This window comes from Aplidium turbinatum, chromosome 12 (assembly GCF_918807975.1).
Source record: "Aplidium turbinatum chromosome 12, kaAplTurb1.1, whole genome shotgun sequence".
Classification (NCBI taxonomy): domain Eukaryota; kingdom Metazoa; phylum Chordata; class Ascidiacea; order Aplousobranchia; family Polyclinidae; genus Aplidium; species Aplidium turbinatum.
The window spans coordinates 15,104,448-15,119,066 of record NC_137483.1 but is presented as its reverse complement, the minus strand read 5'-3'; the positions used below and the strand labels follow the sequence as shown (position 1 = coordinate 15,119,066).

Genomic DNA, 14,619 nt, shown 5'->3' with positions numbered 1-14,619 from the left:
GACAAAGTATACACCACCTGAATAAAAATTCTACACTGCTTCCAATAGTCTGGTATATATTTGAGCAAAAAATTAAAGTAAGTTTAATTTTAATAAAATTTTTGAAACATGCTGAAAGTTCTTGCCGAAATTTTTATCAAATTTTGGACTAATTGAATAATTTAGGGGTGCGGGTGCACTTTATTTGATATTTGCGTAATCATTATTTGAGCAAAAAATAAAAAATAAGTTCAATCTTAATGAAGTTTTTGAAACATGCTGAAAGTTCTTTTCCAAATATTAATCAAACTTGCCCAAACTTTCGAGCAATTGAAAACTTTGGGAGTGCGGTTGCACCCCTGCATCCTGGGGTCCTACGCCAATGGACTAATGCGAGTTTGTATTTTCTGTTTTGATTCTTTTACACGAAAATTTTCTCTCTTCGCAATGCATTCAAGTGAGCACACACTTTCCATTATAGTTACACACGTTGTAACGAGCTTCTTCTATCACTGCTATTACAATCACAGTGTTTTGGTCTTTCATCTCGGTCACCATATTTAAATATTACAGATTACAGCTGCTTTCTGAGTACTACGATAGCATGAAGTAGATACACAATACCTTGTGGCTGTATTCGATGGCCATTTGCTCTTTGATTTAGGTTGTAGATGTTATTACGTGAGTTAGAGGAGCCTTCAGATAAATTTGGAACCCTGCTAAAACCTTCTCGCAAATTTGAAGCAAAGAGAACAGGGGTTGACCCTTCCTCCCGAGCGTCTGCCCAAGACGCTTCATCGGTTTCGTACGGATTGAAATATCCAGCTGTACGGAAGAAATGATGAATTTATTACCTTTATGTTTTTGAAGTATATGTAATTATATCATCACTATCAGGCAATTTGATAATAATGTTGATTTTTTTTCTACATTTGTTTTCATACAAACATATGAAAAGTATTAAATTTGTAAGCACATTAGTTTGTGTGCTGAAAAATTAAAAAACCAAAACAAAACCAAAGCGGACTAACAACGAGACATCCAAGAAACCTGTAATTTTATAAGATTTTTTTACCTTCTTTCATATTTGACCATAGTGGAAGTCCGTCATTGTTTTCCAACTTTCTTGTTGTTTCATCTGTGTCATCATAAGGATCGCTGTGGCCTGGGTCATCAACTGTAGCAAAATACACCCCTCTTTCTTCTTTGTCTTCTTCTTCTTTGTGATCAATGTTTTCAAAACTTGGTCTAAAGCTAGGATTAAGTAAAGATGTTTCTGCGTGAATGCCTTCCACATCCTCCACAATTCCATTGGCAAAAAGAGCGTGTTGCGGATCCAGAAGATCGGTATCAGGCGAAAGGACACCGGTGAAGTTAGCGTCATCAGGATGAAGAGGGAATCCTAAAGCATAATCAAAATTTTAATCAACATTTTAATTTTGCAAATTGATAGCAAATGTATTACCTGCGTACGATGCAAAGGAATTTATTTTTACACGAGTCAGTTTAATCATGAATAGTTAAAAATCGATTTTAATCAGCTAGCACAGGGGTTCCCAAACTTTCTGTTCATCGGTACCCTTTGGTCAGTTTATAGATTCGCTCGTGTACCCCCAAAATTTTCTCATATTTTGGCTTTAGAAAGTTTAGATATTGCAACAAATTAACAGTGGAGCTGCATTAGAAGACTGCATACATGATATTTTGTACCAATTAAAGCACACAAAGTTGTTCATAACAATGTAATCCAAAGTTAAACAAACACTACAATCAATCAGTTTTGTCTTGTGTGCTGTGATTGGACAAAATAAGTCATGTGAACTTGGTAGTTACTGTAGTTGTAGTTAAAGCTTCTACTGGGGTGAAAATGTGACTTACTAAGGAGTTCCTCAGGTCTTCAAATTATTAACATTATCAGGTAATAAAAAATATTTTAAGGCAGATTAGAAGTTATGGAAAGAATATCCTTATACTTAATCTAATGTACCCCTTGAAAAGTCGAAATGTACCCCTGGGGGTACATGTACCCCAATTTGGGAAGCCCTAAGCTAGCAGCTAGATCATTTTCAGTTAAGCTTATCATTCTTGTGGGTTTGACACCCGTCAGAAGATATTTCATTTCCTACGTACGATGACTTCTATTTTAGAAATTCTTACCGTAATTGCTTGTTCGATTTGGCTTCGGTTTGAATTCAAAGCGTCTATTATTATCTGCAAAAAGTATGACACTTCAATTCACAATTGGTAGAAACATTTGAAACTGCATGATGTAAAAGACAAGAAAACCATGCAAACATGAAACAACTTTCGTATATCAACATAAATTATATCTACTTGTGCTATCCTAACTACAATGTTTGAATTCATTTTGAGCATGGCCAAAACGCAACTTACCGATTGTGGCAGATGTGTTAACTGCCCATGACATAACCCATCCAGAACCATCCGGAGGGGCACAGCTTAGTTTTTCTGTATGACGAAACAAAGTTATTGAGATGAAAAAAAAGAATAGCCTATTGTCATAGGCTAATAGGCTATAATTCCCTCCATAGCAAAAAAGATACCAGAGTATTTTGTGTGAAGTAGCCTATAATTTTGTTCAGATGAGTTCTTTTCAGTAATATTTTCTTTTTGTGAGCAGAAGTGGAATGTAGGCTACTGTTAACAATAACGGCTAAACTGTTACCAATTGAGAGTCCCTTAAGTTAAGCTATGGCAAAGGTAAAATCACTCATCTTTCATGTTATTGCGCATTAAATAGCAAAATATGTGACTACGAAAAATTATGGGAATCGTTCTTCTTTCAAACTAGTCACTACCAAATTCAAATCATTAGTAGACCTATAGCTTTTAGGTAAAAAAAAAACAAACACATTAACACCACTTCAAACTTAAATACGTTACCAGCTGCATGTTTCTTGCAAAATTGTAAAAACGAAACCACTCACGATTGGAGTAAAATGATTTGCTGTTGTCTTCAACTAAACTTATGGACCAATCATACGTCACAATTCCTTCATTGCAATCTTCACACGTCGCAACCAAGAGCATGCTTTGATGGCGGATTATGGATGATTGGTAGCATAGTGGGCAATCGATATTTACACTGTGTCATGTAAATAAAAGACAGAGTTTTGACGAAGCAATTAAAAGCATTAAAAGTAAGATATGCTTCAGTTTGGTTTGGACTTGGCATTTTAAGATAAGACATTTTTCATGCAAATAGTTGGAAAACCTGGAGACACCTTCTATGCTCTTCGTACAAACAGGGATATTCGTCATTCGTAAACCGTTTGTGTTTGAAGATTTTGTTTGGAAAGCTTTGTGTACTATTTTGGAACACGACAGGTTTAAGCTTGACACAACTTTTTAAAAACGGTCCAGATTTGTTCAAAGTATTTGTACGAGTGAAATAATTCATCCAAATGTTTTTGAAAAAAAATCTTTGTATTTGTATTCGTAAGTATTGTTCGTGTTCGCCGAGTACAAAAGTTAGGATTACGAAACGTTATTAAAGGGATAGTAAAGGAAAAACCTGACTTGGCGATTTTCCACGTTCTTTGTGTTTAACTTGCTACCATAAAACGATTTTCAATAAAATTTTGCCCCATTGCGGTCTGACCACCATTGTGCGCGTGCTTTTGTCAGAGCTTTCAAAGAGAGATTGGGCCTAAGCAACGAAGCGTGCGACTGTACAGTCTACGTAACTAAAGACTAGCAATCAACCGATCACGCAATAATTGTTACTGCGCGCGATTTGACTGTAGGCTATGCATGTATGTACAGTACATCAAAACAGCACATTTCAACATCAAAACAGCAGACAGTTTGCTCAAAACATCAGATGTGGTAATGTGGCTTTTGTTATTGCTGTCTTTTATTACGTATTCTCGAGCAGTGTTTGCACGTTTTGGTCATTTTGAAAAAAATGAAAATAAATGAAACACTGGACTTTGGGCCTTGCCAGCGCCATTGAAAACAATTTTTTTTCGGTAATTGTTTTTGAAATGTATTCTTGAATGTTCAGTTTATTCATTTTAATGCTTAATTCCGGTTTGAAATTTTCATTTAGTATGCCTTTAACCAATAGGCTATAGTTACCTTGTCTCCGAATCGACAAACACACCGATCATGGTTGTTGAGTGATGTGCGTAAAATGCTTATTGCAATTTTCACAATTTTCTAATGCAAGAATTTTATCGAAAAAAAAAACTTTCTCCAAAAGTCTATCATTCAAGATGCAAGCCTGTGTTAATATCATATCAAACTCCAAACTCTTTACTTCATAAAGTAACATGAAGATTATTCGTAACTTCTGTTTGTAGCGAACATCCTGGTATACCGAATTGCCGAATATTCGCGTTCATAGGAAAAGTATAGTATGCGGCCTTAAGTCAATCTGGGAAAAAAACAAAGAGCCAAAAATGTAAAACCCAACTAATATTCAGCAAACGTTTCAAAAATTAGCCTGTTTCCATGATCATTCGATACGAAGAAATGAAAAGGAAAACAGTTACGTGCGTTATAATTATTCAAACTTACCTTACGGTTGGTTTTTGGTCGGTTAACTTTATAATTGCTGAGGCGTAACTAGCAAGTTCCGGGCGAGATGGTTTAGAAACTTTACACTGCAAATGTTTAACAAAAGCAAAACATAAACAAACTTACTGAAATGAAATTAACAACATCAATTAAGATCACTCTGGTTAGTCCCAAGTAATTTAGTCGAATCAACCATTACGTCGTTTATGTCCTACAATTATTTCCATTTCAGTATTTATTTTTCAGTTTTCAGTATTCAGTATTTCAGTATTTAGTATTTTCAGTATTCAGTATTTCAGTATTTAGTATTTTCTTATAAAAGAGTCGAGGCCTCACATGCATACAGAAGGGTCGTCAGAATAACTGCTTTGTAAACTTTTAGCTTTGTGGGCAGCTTGATTCCCCGCCTCTCCCATACGTTAGACCTCAATCTACCGAAGGCGATAGATGCTTTGGCGATTCTGTTGTTGATTTCCAGGTCAATGGTGGCTGTGTTAGAAAGAGTACTACCGAGATACTTGAAACTTTGACATGCATGTATTATCTGGTCGTTTACAGTGATGAGTGGTTTGCTATAGGATTTTCCAGGGGCTGGTTGATACATTGCCTCTGTTTTCTTAGTGCTGATTGTTAGTCCAAAATTATCGCAAGCAGAGGAGAACTTATTCATTTGTTGTTGGATTTCGCTTTTGGAGCAGGCGTTCAGGGCACAGTCATCCGCGTACAGAAGTTCTTTGATGACAGTTTCGGTAACTTTGGTGAGTGCTTTGAAGCGTCTCAGGTTAAAAAGTTTTCCGTCACAACGATAGCGAATTGGAATACCATTGTAGTCTTTATCTCTGAAAGCATCTGTTAGCATTGCTGAAAACATCATGCTAAATAAGGTAGGTGCCAGGACACAGCCCTGTTTAACGCCGTTTGTAACTGGGAAGGCTTCAGAGAATTCATTGTCATCAGCAACGTAGGCCATCATTCCATCATGAAATTGTCTTACAATGGAGATGTATGTGCTTGGGCATCCGTATTTGATCATGATCTTTATAGGAGACACGAAAGGCAGATGAACCACTTCCACCTCTCCTGCCTCCGAAAGCTCCTCAAGATTCGATGGCAGGACAAAGTCCCAGACACCGAAGTTCTCAGTAAAGCAAACATGCCCAGCACTCTTACCCTCGTAAAAAAGGCACAAATAAGATGGGCTGGCCATGTCCACCGGATGCCGAACCACCGCATTCCTAAACAACTGCTCTACGGAGAACTGACTAACGGCAAACGTCATGTAGGTGGTCAAAGAAAACGCTTTAAGGACACTTTAAAAGCTTCCCTGAAAGAATTCGCCATCGACGTAGATTCGTGGGAAGATTTAGCCGCAGAACGACCAACATGGCGCAGTCTTATTTATAAAGGCGCAGAATCAGCTGAGAAACACCGTACGCTATCTGCTGTCAGAAAACGAGAACGTCGCAAGGCCCGAGCCTCAAACAACCCTGGCCCTAGCCAACCATCCTTCCAATGTCCATCCTGCAGCAGAAGTTTCACCGCACAGATAGGCCTCATCAGCCATCTCCGCACTCATGTAGCCTACACTGACCAAAGTCAACACTAAAAAAAGAAAAAAGAAACTTGATCTCAGTCTCATTGGCCATCTTCGGAAACGAAGGGCGAACATCATCATTTAGTATTTTCAGTATTCAGTATTTCAGTATTTAGTATTTTCAGTATTCAGTATTTCAGTATTTCAGTATTTCAGTATTTCAGTATTTTAGTATTTCAGTATTTCAGTATTTCAGTATTTCAGTATTTAGTATTTAGTATTTTCAGTATTTCAGTATTTAGTATTTTCAATATTTATATAATTCTGCAATTATTTCTCTTTCAGTATTTGTTATTTTACATACAAAAAATGACTTTAAAACATTCAGTGAACAACTTACTCTAAATATGAATGTCTCTTCGTTTTCAATCAGTAAGTCAGCACTGAAGTTCAAAACGCTTTCTTCTTGTTTGATTGTTGTTGGCAGCCAAGAACTAGTGCTTTTGTCATTCCGGTTGTCAACAGTTCTTGGAAGCTCTCGAAGCGTTGAAAAAGAAGTAGAAGAAGGACGGAAAGGGGAGGGTTTAGTTGGCTGACTGTGATTCTTAAAACAAGATGTATCAGGAGAATCGATGATGTAACATTCCCAGTTGTATCTAAACAAAAATAAAATAAAACTTTTCGTAGCCTTTATTGAAGGCGAAATATGTTGGTCAAGCATTTCTCACGTTAAAAAATAAATGTTTACTGTCCTAATGATTGAAGTGGCTGGGTATTGCCAGCCACAGATAGCCTACTGGAGAAAATCATGAAGTAGTATTTAACTGCTACACAAATTAGTGTTAACATTTCACCAACAAATTAACTACGATTATATCAATATATCCCTTTGTCGAACGCAATAGATCTGCCAGCACACGCACGACAAAATTTCTTTCATCTCATATTCTGATTATATTCTATATTTGAATAAAGCGAATAGCAAGTACATTTTGCTTTAATTTGCTCTGTTTAACATTTTTCCTGAAATTGAGCTCTTTTTTAGTAGTTTAATATTTCAATTATTATGTAATAGGTAATTAGAACGTATATTTACAGCAAATTCTGAAACTTTGGTTGATCTGGATCATAGCTTTGTGACGCATCAATGGTGACCTTTGAATCTCGTGCCACCGTCCTTAGAAATCCTCCAAATATTTTAGCCACTACTTTTGATTCTTGTATTAAAGTGTAGATGGAGTCAGTGATGACAAGTACAGTTCCAGTGAGGAAAGCCTGAAGTGGATCATTAACATAACATTAGAATTGTTCAAAAATGTTTTTATATGCTTTTAAATGTTGTGAAGTAGCATTTTCTTTAGGAATTTAGAAATTAAATAATGATATGATACTTCTGCACATAAGGATTAAAACTGTGCATTACATTCTTCTTTGCAGTTGGTCGTCGTATATCCAGACTTTGATAGTTAAAGATTTACGTTAAGTCGACGAGAAAGCAGGGAAGCCAATCTTCGTGTCCACCTTTAGGACTGCCTTTAAGTGTCTTGCCAAGGGCACAGCCGCATGCTCTTGAGCGGTGTCGAACCGGCTTCTTTTAATCTACAGTGTCGTACTAGGGCTCTCACCAATCGGCTATGCTGCCTACTTTACAGATGGTTACATAAAACATCATTTTAAATTCATAATTGAAACAGGAAGATATACTAACCAACCACGCCAACACCACACCAAAGCATAATCTTTATTCACTCACGGTAACAGATACTTTGTATCTTCCAGCATGCAACGTTTCAGGAGGTACTTCCAACACTTGCTTGTCGCTTGAAAAGGGTGAGATATCATCACGAAGAAACGCTTCCAAAGCCTGATCTGGGGTTATCGTCCACTTGTACACAACATCTTGTACTTCAGAACAGTTGAATTCCAGATTTGCTTCAAAGCGTAAAGGCTTAGACCGATAATGCTGCCCAAATTTTAAAACAGACTTCATTAACGACAGGCCAGCCTGAGAAATGTTGAACAGGAAGTAAGGGATAAAAAAAGAGATCCATTATAAAAACAAAGCAAAATAAAAAATAGAGCTCTCTTTCCTTACATTGTGGGACAAAAGTACATTTGTAATAACAATGGCCTATTTGTCAGTGTCAGTAGGCTATAATCATTGAGCTTTGACATCAGGATAAGCGGTGACCTGTGATTAATGGATGACAACAAGTAATAGCTTATCCTGATTTAGCGCAATTGCTGATAGATGGAAACTAAGTCGGATTTATTAACATTTCTTAGAATTTGCTTCAGCCATGATTAACTCATGTTTAATTCTTGCATTGAATGTTGTCTTACGAATAAAATTCACTTTTGAGCAAGAGTTGATGTTTTTCGAAGCATTCAAACCAATCACGATACAAAGAAGCAAAACAAGAGAGCAGGGTTGGGAAAGGAACAAAATGCAAATATTTTAGAAAGGATATCGCAGTTAGTGTCATTTGTGCAAAAAAATTCTATCATAGCAGATTCAAAATCTTGCTCTAGGTTTACCTCTTTAGATTTTATTCCGGGGATTTTTAGAGTTGGAAAAGGGCATAACTTCTCCATTACAAAAATGTCTTTTTTCCTCGTCTTATCAAACAAACTGTTGCCAACAGATAGGCTTACGGTGTAGACTCCAGCTCTACAGATTCAATAAATAAAAATGTCTTTACACCAATCACAGCATAGAGGTATGAGAAGTAGGCCTAAACATGCAATGTGTGAACTAAAACAAGATCTTGCGATCAAGTCCCGGTTCCGAAAACATGTATGAATTTATTGTAGGTTAGTCGAGAATTTCTTTAACATCTGTTCCAATTCGAAGTCACTAATCCCACAATATTAAAAACAACTATTTTCTATAAGTTTTTCCCTTAAAGTTCATTGCGTAACCAACCTTGTGTATGTATGAGTTACTTGAAATTCATCAGTGAAGAAGACACCATCTCCCATGTCCCACTCTGATCGTAGGTCACTCCCGCCCACAAGTACAGCTGCCAAACTGCAAAATCTCTGGTTGATTTACTGCTCAATTAACTGCAAATTTATTGCCCCCTGCAAATCTCTTTTACTGAATATCATCAAAGAAGGATTTATTTGTACAAAGTACTAGGCTAAAGTATCCTGTGTAATTTTTTTTATCCTATGTGGTCCAATCCACAACAGTCACAAACGGCTTGGAGATGCTTGGTGACCAAATGGTCTTTCGCTGCTCTAAGCTAATCAAATTGAATTTTTCAACACTGAGCGCACTTATGCGTTCCTTTGTGTTTAGGAATTATACGATATTGGGATGTAAGCTTATTGTGTACTGTGCTACTATGGAATCTGATTGGCAAAAAAAGTTATTTCTCTTTTTCTCTAATTTCCGTCGAGCATTATAATTCAATCGAATATGGCTTCTCGATTCACAGAAACTATGCAAAACTGGGACCAAACTTTGAACATTAAACAGGAGACATGCAAAATTAAAAAACACACTGAAGACTTGCGACGGATTAATATTACATCGGTTTTGCTTAAAAGTCATTAGCTAAGTGGTAAGAGCATCTGTAGAAGCTCCAATTGTTAGTTTAACTCCAACTAGCAACTTGTGTCTTTGTTGTAGTGAGGCAGCTATGGATGCATGGGAGATCAGCGACCAAATATTTTTGTTTACTTAGAAATGTCAACACAGGTCAAAACCTAGATGCAACAGAAAGGTCTCCATCTGGAAAAGTAGCATTTGATATCTTTTGATTTGTTGCATACGAATCGTGCAACTGTATGGAATAATGAAAAATGAGCATAATAGCCTATCGCAAGAAGCCAGACGGACGAAAACATCAATAACAAAAGCTACTCACAAAACTTGCTTTCCAACTTGCACCACTGTTGGTCCTTTGAAGTCGACGCTAACCACTGGTTCGGAAAGTTTCAAGATCCGAACTTCAGACGCAACTTCGTTTATTTTGTTGCTCACAACCACTTTTGCCAAGTAGCTGAAAAATACGCTTCCGTATGTAGGCAATCAACATTGCACAGTCTACTGCCAACATAAAGCCTTAAAAGTCTTTTTCTCATCGCAAGCACTTTCGTTTTACTGTGTTTTATTTTTTGTGACACAAAGCTTGTGATCCGAAACTGTAACTAATCGATTAAGATTTAAGAAATTATTCATAATCGGCTGTTGAGAGCTTCTGCGTCTAACTAGATTTCATTCAAAGCTCAAGTGGCATAAAGTAGTGGTGTAGCTCCATGAACCATGGGCCAAAAAAGGTTGAGAACCACTGTTGTAGCTTAACATGGGTTTTGAGTGTGGGAAACATCAACATTTGTGCTACTGTCATGATAGTTCCTGATAGGAACAATGGAATACCATTCCCAGTGGAATTCTGTACTACCTTTACCGTCTCTAGCTCCTGATTGAAGTTACAGTGGCTTCTTTCTTTGTATAGCCGACTAAGTTGGTTGGTTTTGAATCTTTATCTTCGGACTGACAAAGCCTTGATTGGTTATTCCTGGTAGTTTCGTATGCTTGTAGAGGCTTTTAACACAGGGCCGGTTACCGAGATTGACAGAGTGAAGTTTTCCGATTGTGGAAGTGTTGTTGCCGGGGAATTATTCCATTCACTAGGTGCCGTTGAATGGAGAGCAGTCCTGAAATGAGTTGCTCAAGCGCTAACTCCGAGAGTCGAACTTACGCCGCGTGATCTTGAGCCGGGTGCGTAACCACTGAGCTATCGGGGAGGACAGATACTAGCTAGTAAGCATATAGTACATTATCAGTTATAAGTTACTATTACTTCTCACTGTAAACAATGTGTTGGCTATCAGTTAAAAAATAATAACATGAGAATTTTGCAACATACATGCAGTCGGTCAATCGAAATTTAAATTTTTTTATATGCTTACTAGCTAGATACTAGCTAGTAAGCATATAGTACATTATCAGTTATAAGTTACTATTACTTCTCACTGTAAACACTGTGTTGGCTATTAGTTAAAAAATAATAACATGGGAATTTTGCAACATTCATGCAGTCGGTCAGTCGAAATTTAATTTTTTTTAAATAAAGTTATCTTATAGGCCTACCTTGTGATGATTTTCGTTTATGAGTTAAGAAGTCTTGCAGTTGATTGAGTTTCGCTTTTAGCAGCATGATCGTTGCTTACTTCACAGTGTAGATTTTAACAATCTGTTTTAGCCTGATGCTGCGAGTTCGCTGTGGCAATAGCGAATTGCACTAACAGTAATTGCAATTCGCTATTGCCACAGCGAACTCACAGCATCAGGCTAAAACAGATTGTTAAAATCTACACTGTGAATTAAGAATTCTTCTTATTGCTCAATTATGTCATCGCAGCGCAAGGTTTCAGTATATTGCTGAAACCCTTTATCACTGAAAACATCTTGTTTTCTCTTTTCTCACTTTTCAGCACTTTGGAAGGTGTAGTCCACAGACGAGGAATAGAAGGTCGTGATCGGAACTACATCGTTGTTGAGATACCACTTGAACACTGAGCCTGCTCCAGGGGGTGTTACTTCAGCTTGAAATTGTATTGTTTCTCCAGTAGCCAAGTCATATGTTTCTTCATAAGTAGTGAGAATAACACCTGGAAGTACAGAGATTCTTCATGTTTACAAGTTTGAAATCAGAGTGAATGTTGATTAATGAATTACAGAAATGTTTTATTTTTAAATTAGGAAAGCGTTCTGTGGAAGCTAAATCCTTGCAGTTTCGCTTACTTGCAAATAGGCTACTTTAAAATGTTAAACCACTGCCGTAGACTTAGTCAGCGAGATCGATAGCGTGAAGTTTCCCTTTTTTTGTCAGTAAATCAATCCACCCATTAGATGCTGCTGAATGGACAGGTGTCTTTAACACTGGAAAGACCGCGAAATTTCACTACCTAGAAAGACTGCTGCGATCAATTTTGACCGCATGCATTTTTGTGCTAAAAATTTGTTTTATAATAAAAAAATGTCGCAATTTGTCCATTGCAATTAGTTTGACGATGCTTTTGGAGGGTTGTTGGCAGAAGATTTTTAACAATTAAAACATGTACAGGCATGCCTTTCATCCATTTGTTTTAGTAGTTGACTATTTTTAATTTATGAAAAGAGCAAGTGGCAATAACCATTTTCGATAAAGTATATTTGGACTGGGACATTTATGACAGGCCAGGGTTAATTTGTGTTGCTGCAGCTGACACGGCGTTGTTATTGTCTTTTATAGTATATACATAGGCTACATGGCGATCTTTGGGGCATCATTGCATGATCTTGTAATTGTTTTCGCTTTAATTACTGGTGTTTATCTCTTGAGCTATCTGAGACATCGGGGCAATTAAAAGTAATTGAATATCTCCAGCAAGATTGAAATTTTTTCTCTTTCCTACTTCAACCCTGTTGTGCTAGTTAAGTTTTTCTAATAACTTACTCGTTATTCTTTCTTCTGCATGGACGATTGGACTTAAGTAAGTGTGGCGGACACGGTTGTATATGGTCACCCTCATGTTGAAGATTCCTCCGGATTCGTAAACGTGCTCGACTTCCATCCCTGCATAACAAACCAACTTTATTTTCGTAATTCAACAAACGATTAACAGCGTAAGCACAAGGCAAAACAAATAAATTAAAACAAAAACATTCAAATTCCCAGGCAGACGTTGAATCAATGTAAAAATGACGGGTTATGCTGCTTGGTTTATTCTATGTTTTATCGTACCAGCATCTTTGTATGTTGTACCATCCCCCATGAACCAATCAGCTTTGAGTATCTGGCTCGGTTTGTGCTTTGTCAGTTTAAAGTTGGTCACGTTTCCCACTTCAACAAAAAACTTTCGCTGTGGCAAAGATACGTTCGGAAGCGTCTCAGCAAAGAAAAGGTAATCTAAGGTTGTCTCCATTAGTGGCACCAAATCGGAATGGTTGCTATAGTTGTAGTCGTTGGCAAAGGCACAGACGGATATGTTGTATACGCCTTCAGCTGTACAAAAACAACGTTGTTTGCGTCATGATGCGTCAAAACAAAGTAAAAATGGCAAGTTCTGAGAGCTGGAATGATTTGTTTAAGAAACATAATTGCATTTGCCCATCGCAACATAAATGTTTTAAATCACCGCCAGAAGGGACAGCTGATATGATCAGAAGCAAAGCTACGGCGGTTGTAAACCATTGTAGCTCTGAAGCAGTGGTAACCTTAATTTGTAGCCTTTTTCTCGAGAAACTTTCCTTTTTTTATCATTTCTGATCATATACGCAATGTTCAGTCGTCACTATCCCGACTTACCCACACTGCGTTACTCAAGAAACAACAGTATCCGTTTGTAAGTCCTTTGTGTGACTGAGAAGCGAACCCAGGACTCTCAGGTGTAGTGGCTGATAGAAAACTACTCGGCCACTTGATGGGTTATCCACATTACTTTAATTTTGTCAAAAAAGAAAAACAAAAAACAAACTTGCAACACAACTACCGAAGTGGTTTACTTTACTAAACTCATATTCAAAGCTACCAGTAAATGTGTGTTCGATTTCCGCTGTATTTGTGACACCAGACTGGTAGTGATGTGTTTGCTCAGGTTCAACGCTCACAACGCTGTTTTCTGGTAAATCGTTCTGTCTCAGTCTTTGAAACTTGAAGCGAAACAAAACGTTGTCTCCATCGCTGTTCGCGACGAAGACAGCAGTGCATTGCATGTTGTTGTTTGGGAGCAATGGTTTCAGCTCGCAGAAATTGACATGTCTGTAAAATAAAAAATCCCTATGTGGGTTTACAAGCATGAGTTAACATCTGCCATTTATCGAGAAATCATAAAGCGAAAACAGAGTGAGATAGTTTTTAGTTAAGCCAGTCTTAGAGTAAAATCTCACTATTTTTAAATTTTTCCACTATGAATAAACTAACCTATAAATCAATTAGACAATCAGTAACATAGCCAGAGGCGGTTGTGAACACCCAAGCTCGTGACTTTACCAACGTCAGAAAAATCCAATCAAAGATAATAATATATTATTTTTTTTATTGATCTAATTTCCAGAACGTCAAACACGTTTTAAAGGAAAGTTTTAGGTTGACAACCCTCCTCACTGGCTAAGTTTCTGCAGCGATATTTCATTCATTAGTGACAAAAATGACAAAAATTTGAAATATGTTGGAACAAACTATGACGTTGTTCCGATGTAGCAGGTAAAAGGAATATTTCAAATTTCTGACCTATTTCTTTTCCGAGATTTGGGTCGCTCCAGCACTAGTTGGGTTATTGGTGTAAACGCGAACACATTCAGCACAACTCCAATAGCACCAGGATAGCTAGTCACGTTGACTACGTAATTGCCTGAAAAAGATTGTGGTTTGGTTGTCATGGCTTTTACAACAAATGTGTTGTTAGATATTAGTATTATTAATATCAATTTTTCATAAGTTGACTTTACCGTTTGCATAGTAAAAAAATAAACCTGGCAAGAACAGGGTTTGTGTTGAAAACTAAAGTTCTAAGCAGAAAATGTTTATCTCAAGCATATGTAAATCAACAACATTTTGCAGGCATTA

At 37.1% G+C, this 14,619-nt stretch overlaps 1 protein-coding gene across 1 annotated transcript in view; it reads right to left on the bottom strand.

Moving 5' to 3' along the window:
• LOC145780611 (uncharacterized) overlaps positions 1–14,619 on the bottom strand; it is an 88,796-nt gene that overhangs the window by 49,513 nt on the left and 24,664 nt on the right. Inside the window, exons 24-40 of the mRNA XM_082592236.1 lie at positions 14,284–14,404; positions 13,583–13,812; positions 12,796–13,056; positions 12,508–12,627; positions 11,497–11,680; positions 9,931–10,065; positions 8,982–9,086; positions 8,594–8,726; positions 7,809–8,060; positions 7,152–7,330; positions 6,449–6,711; positions 4,522–4,600; positions 2,928–3,085; positions 2,374–2,448; positions 2,137–2,190; positions 1,055–1,381; positions 604–804 (exon numbers count right to left, since the gene is read on the bottom strand). Of these exons, the coding sequence (XP_082448362.1) occupies positions 604–804; positions 1,055–1,381; positions 2,137–2,190; positions 2,374–2,448; positions 2,928–3,085; positions 4,522–4,600; positions 6,449–6,711; positions 7,152–7,330; positions 7,809–8,060; positions 8,594–8,726; positions 8,982–9,086; positions 9,931–10,065; positions 11,497–11,680; positions 12,508–12,627; positions 12,796–13,056; positions 13,583–13,812; positions 14,284–14,404 (2,877 nt within the window). The remainder of the gene's footprint in view (positions 1–603; positions 805–1,054; positions 1,382–2,136; positions 2,191–2,373; positions 2,449–2,927; positions 3,086–4,521; positions 4,601–6,448; positions 6,712–7,151; positions 7,331–7,808; positions 8,061–8,593; positions 8,727–8,981; positions 9,087–9,930; positions 10,066–11,496; positions 11,681–12,507; positions 12,628–12,795; positions 13,057–13,582; positions 13,813–14,283; positions 14,405–14,619) is intronic.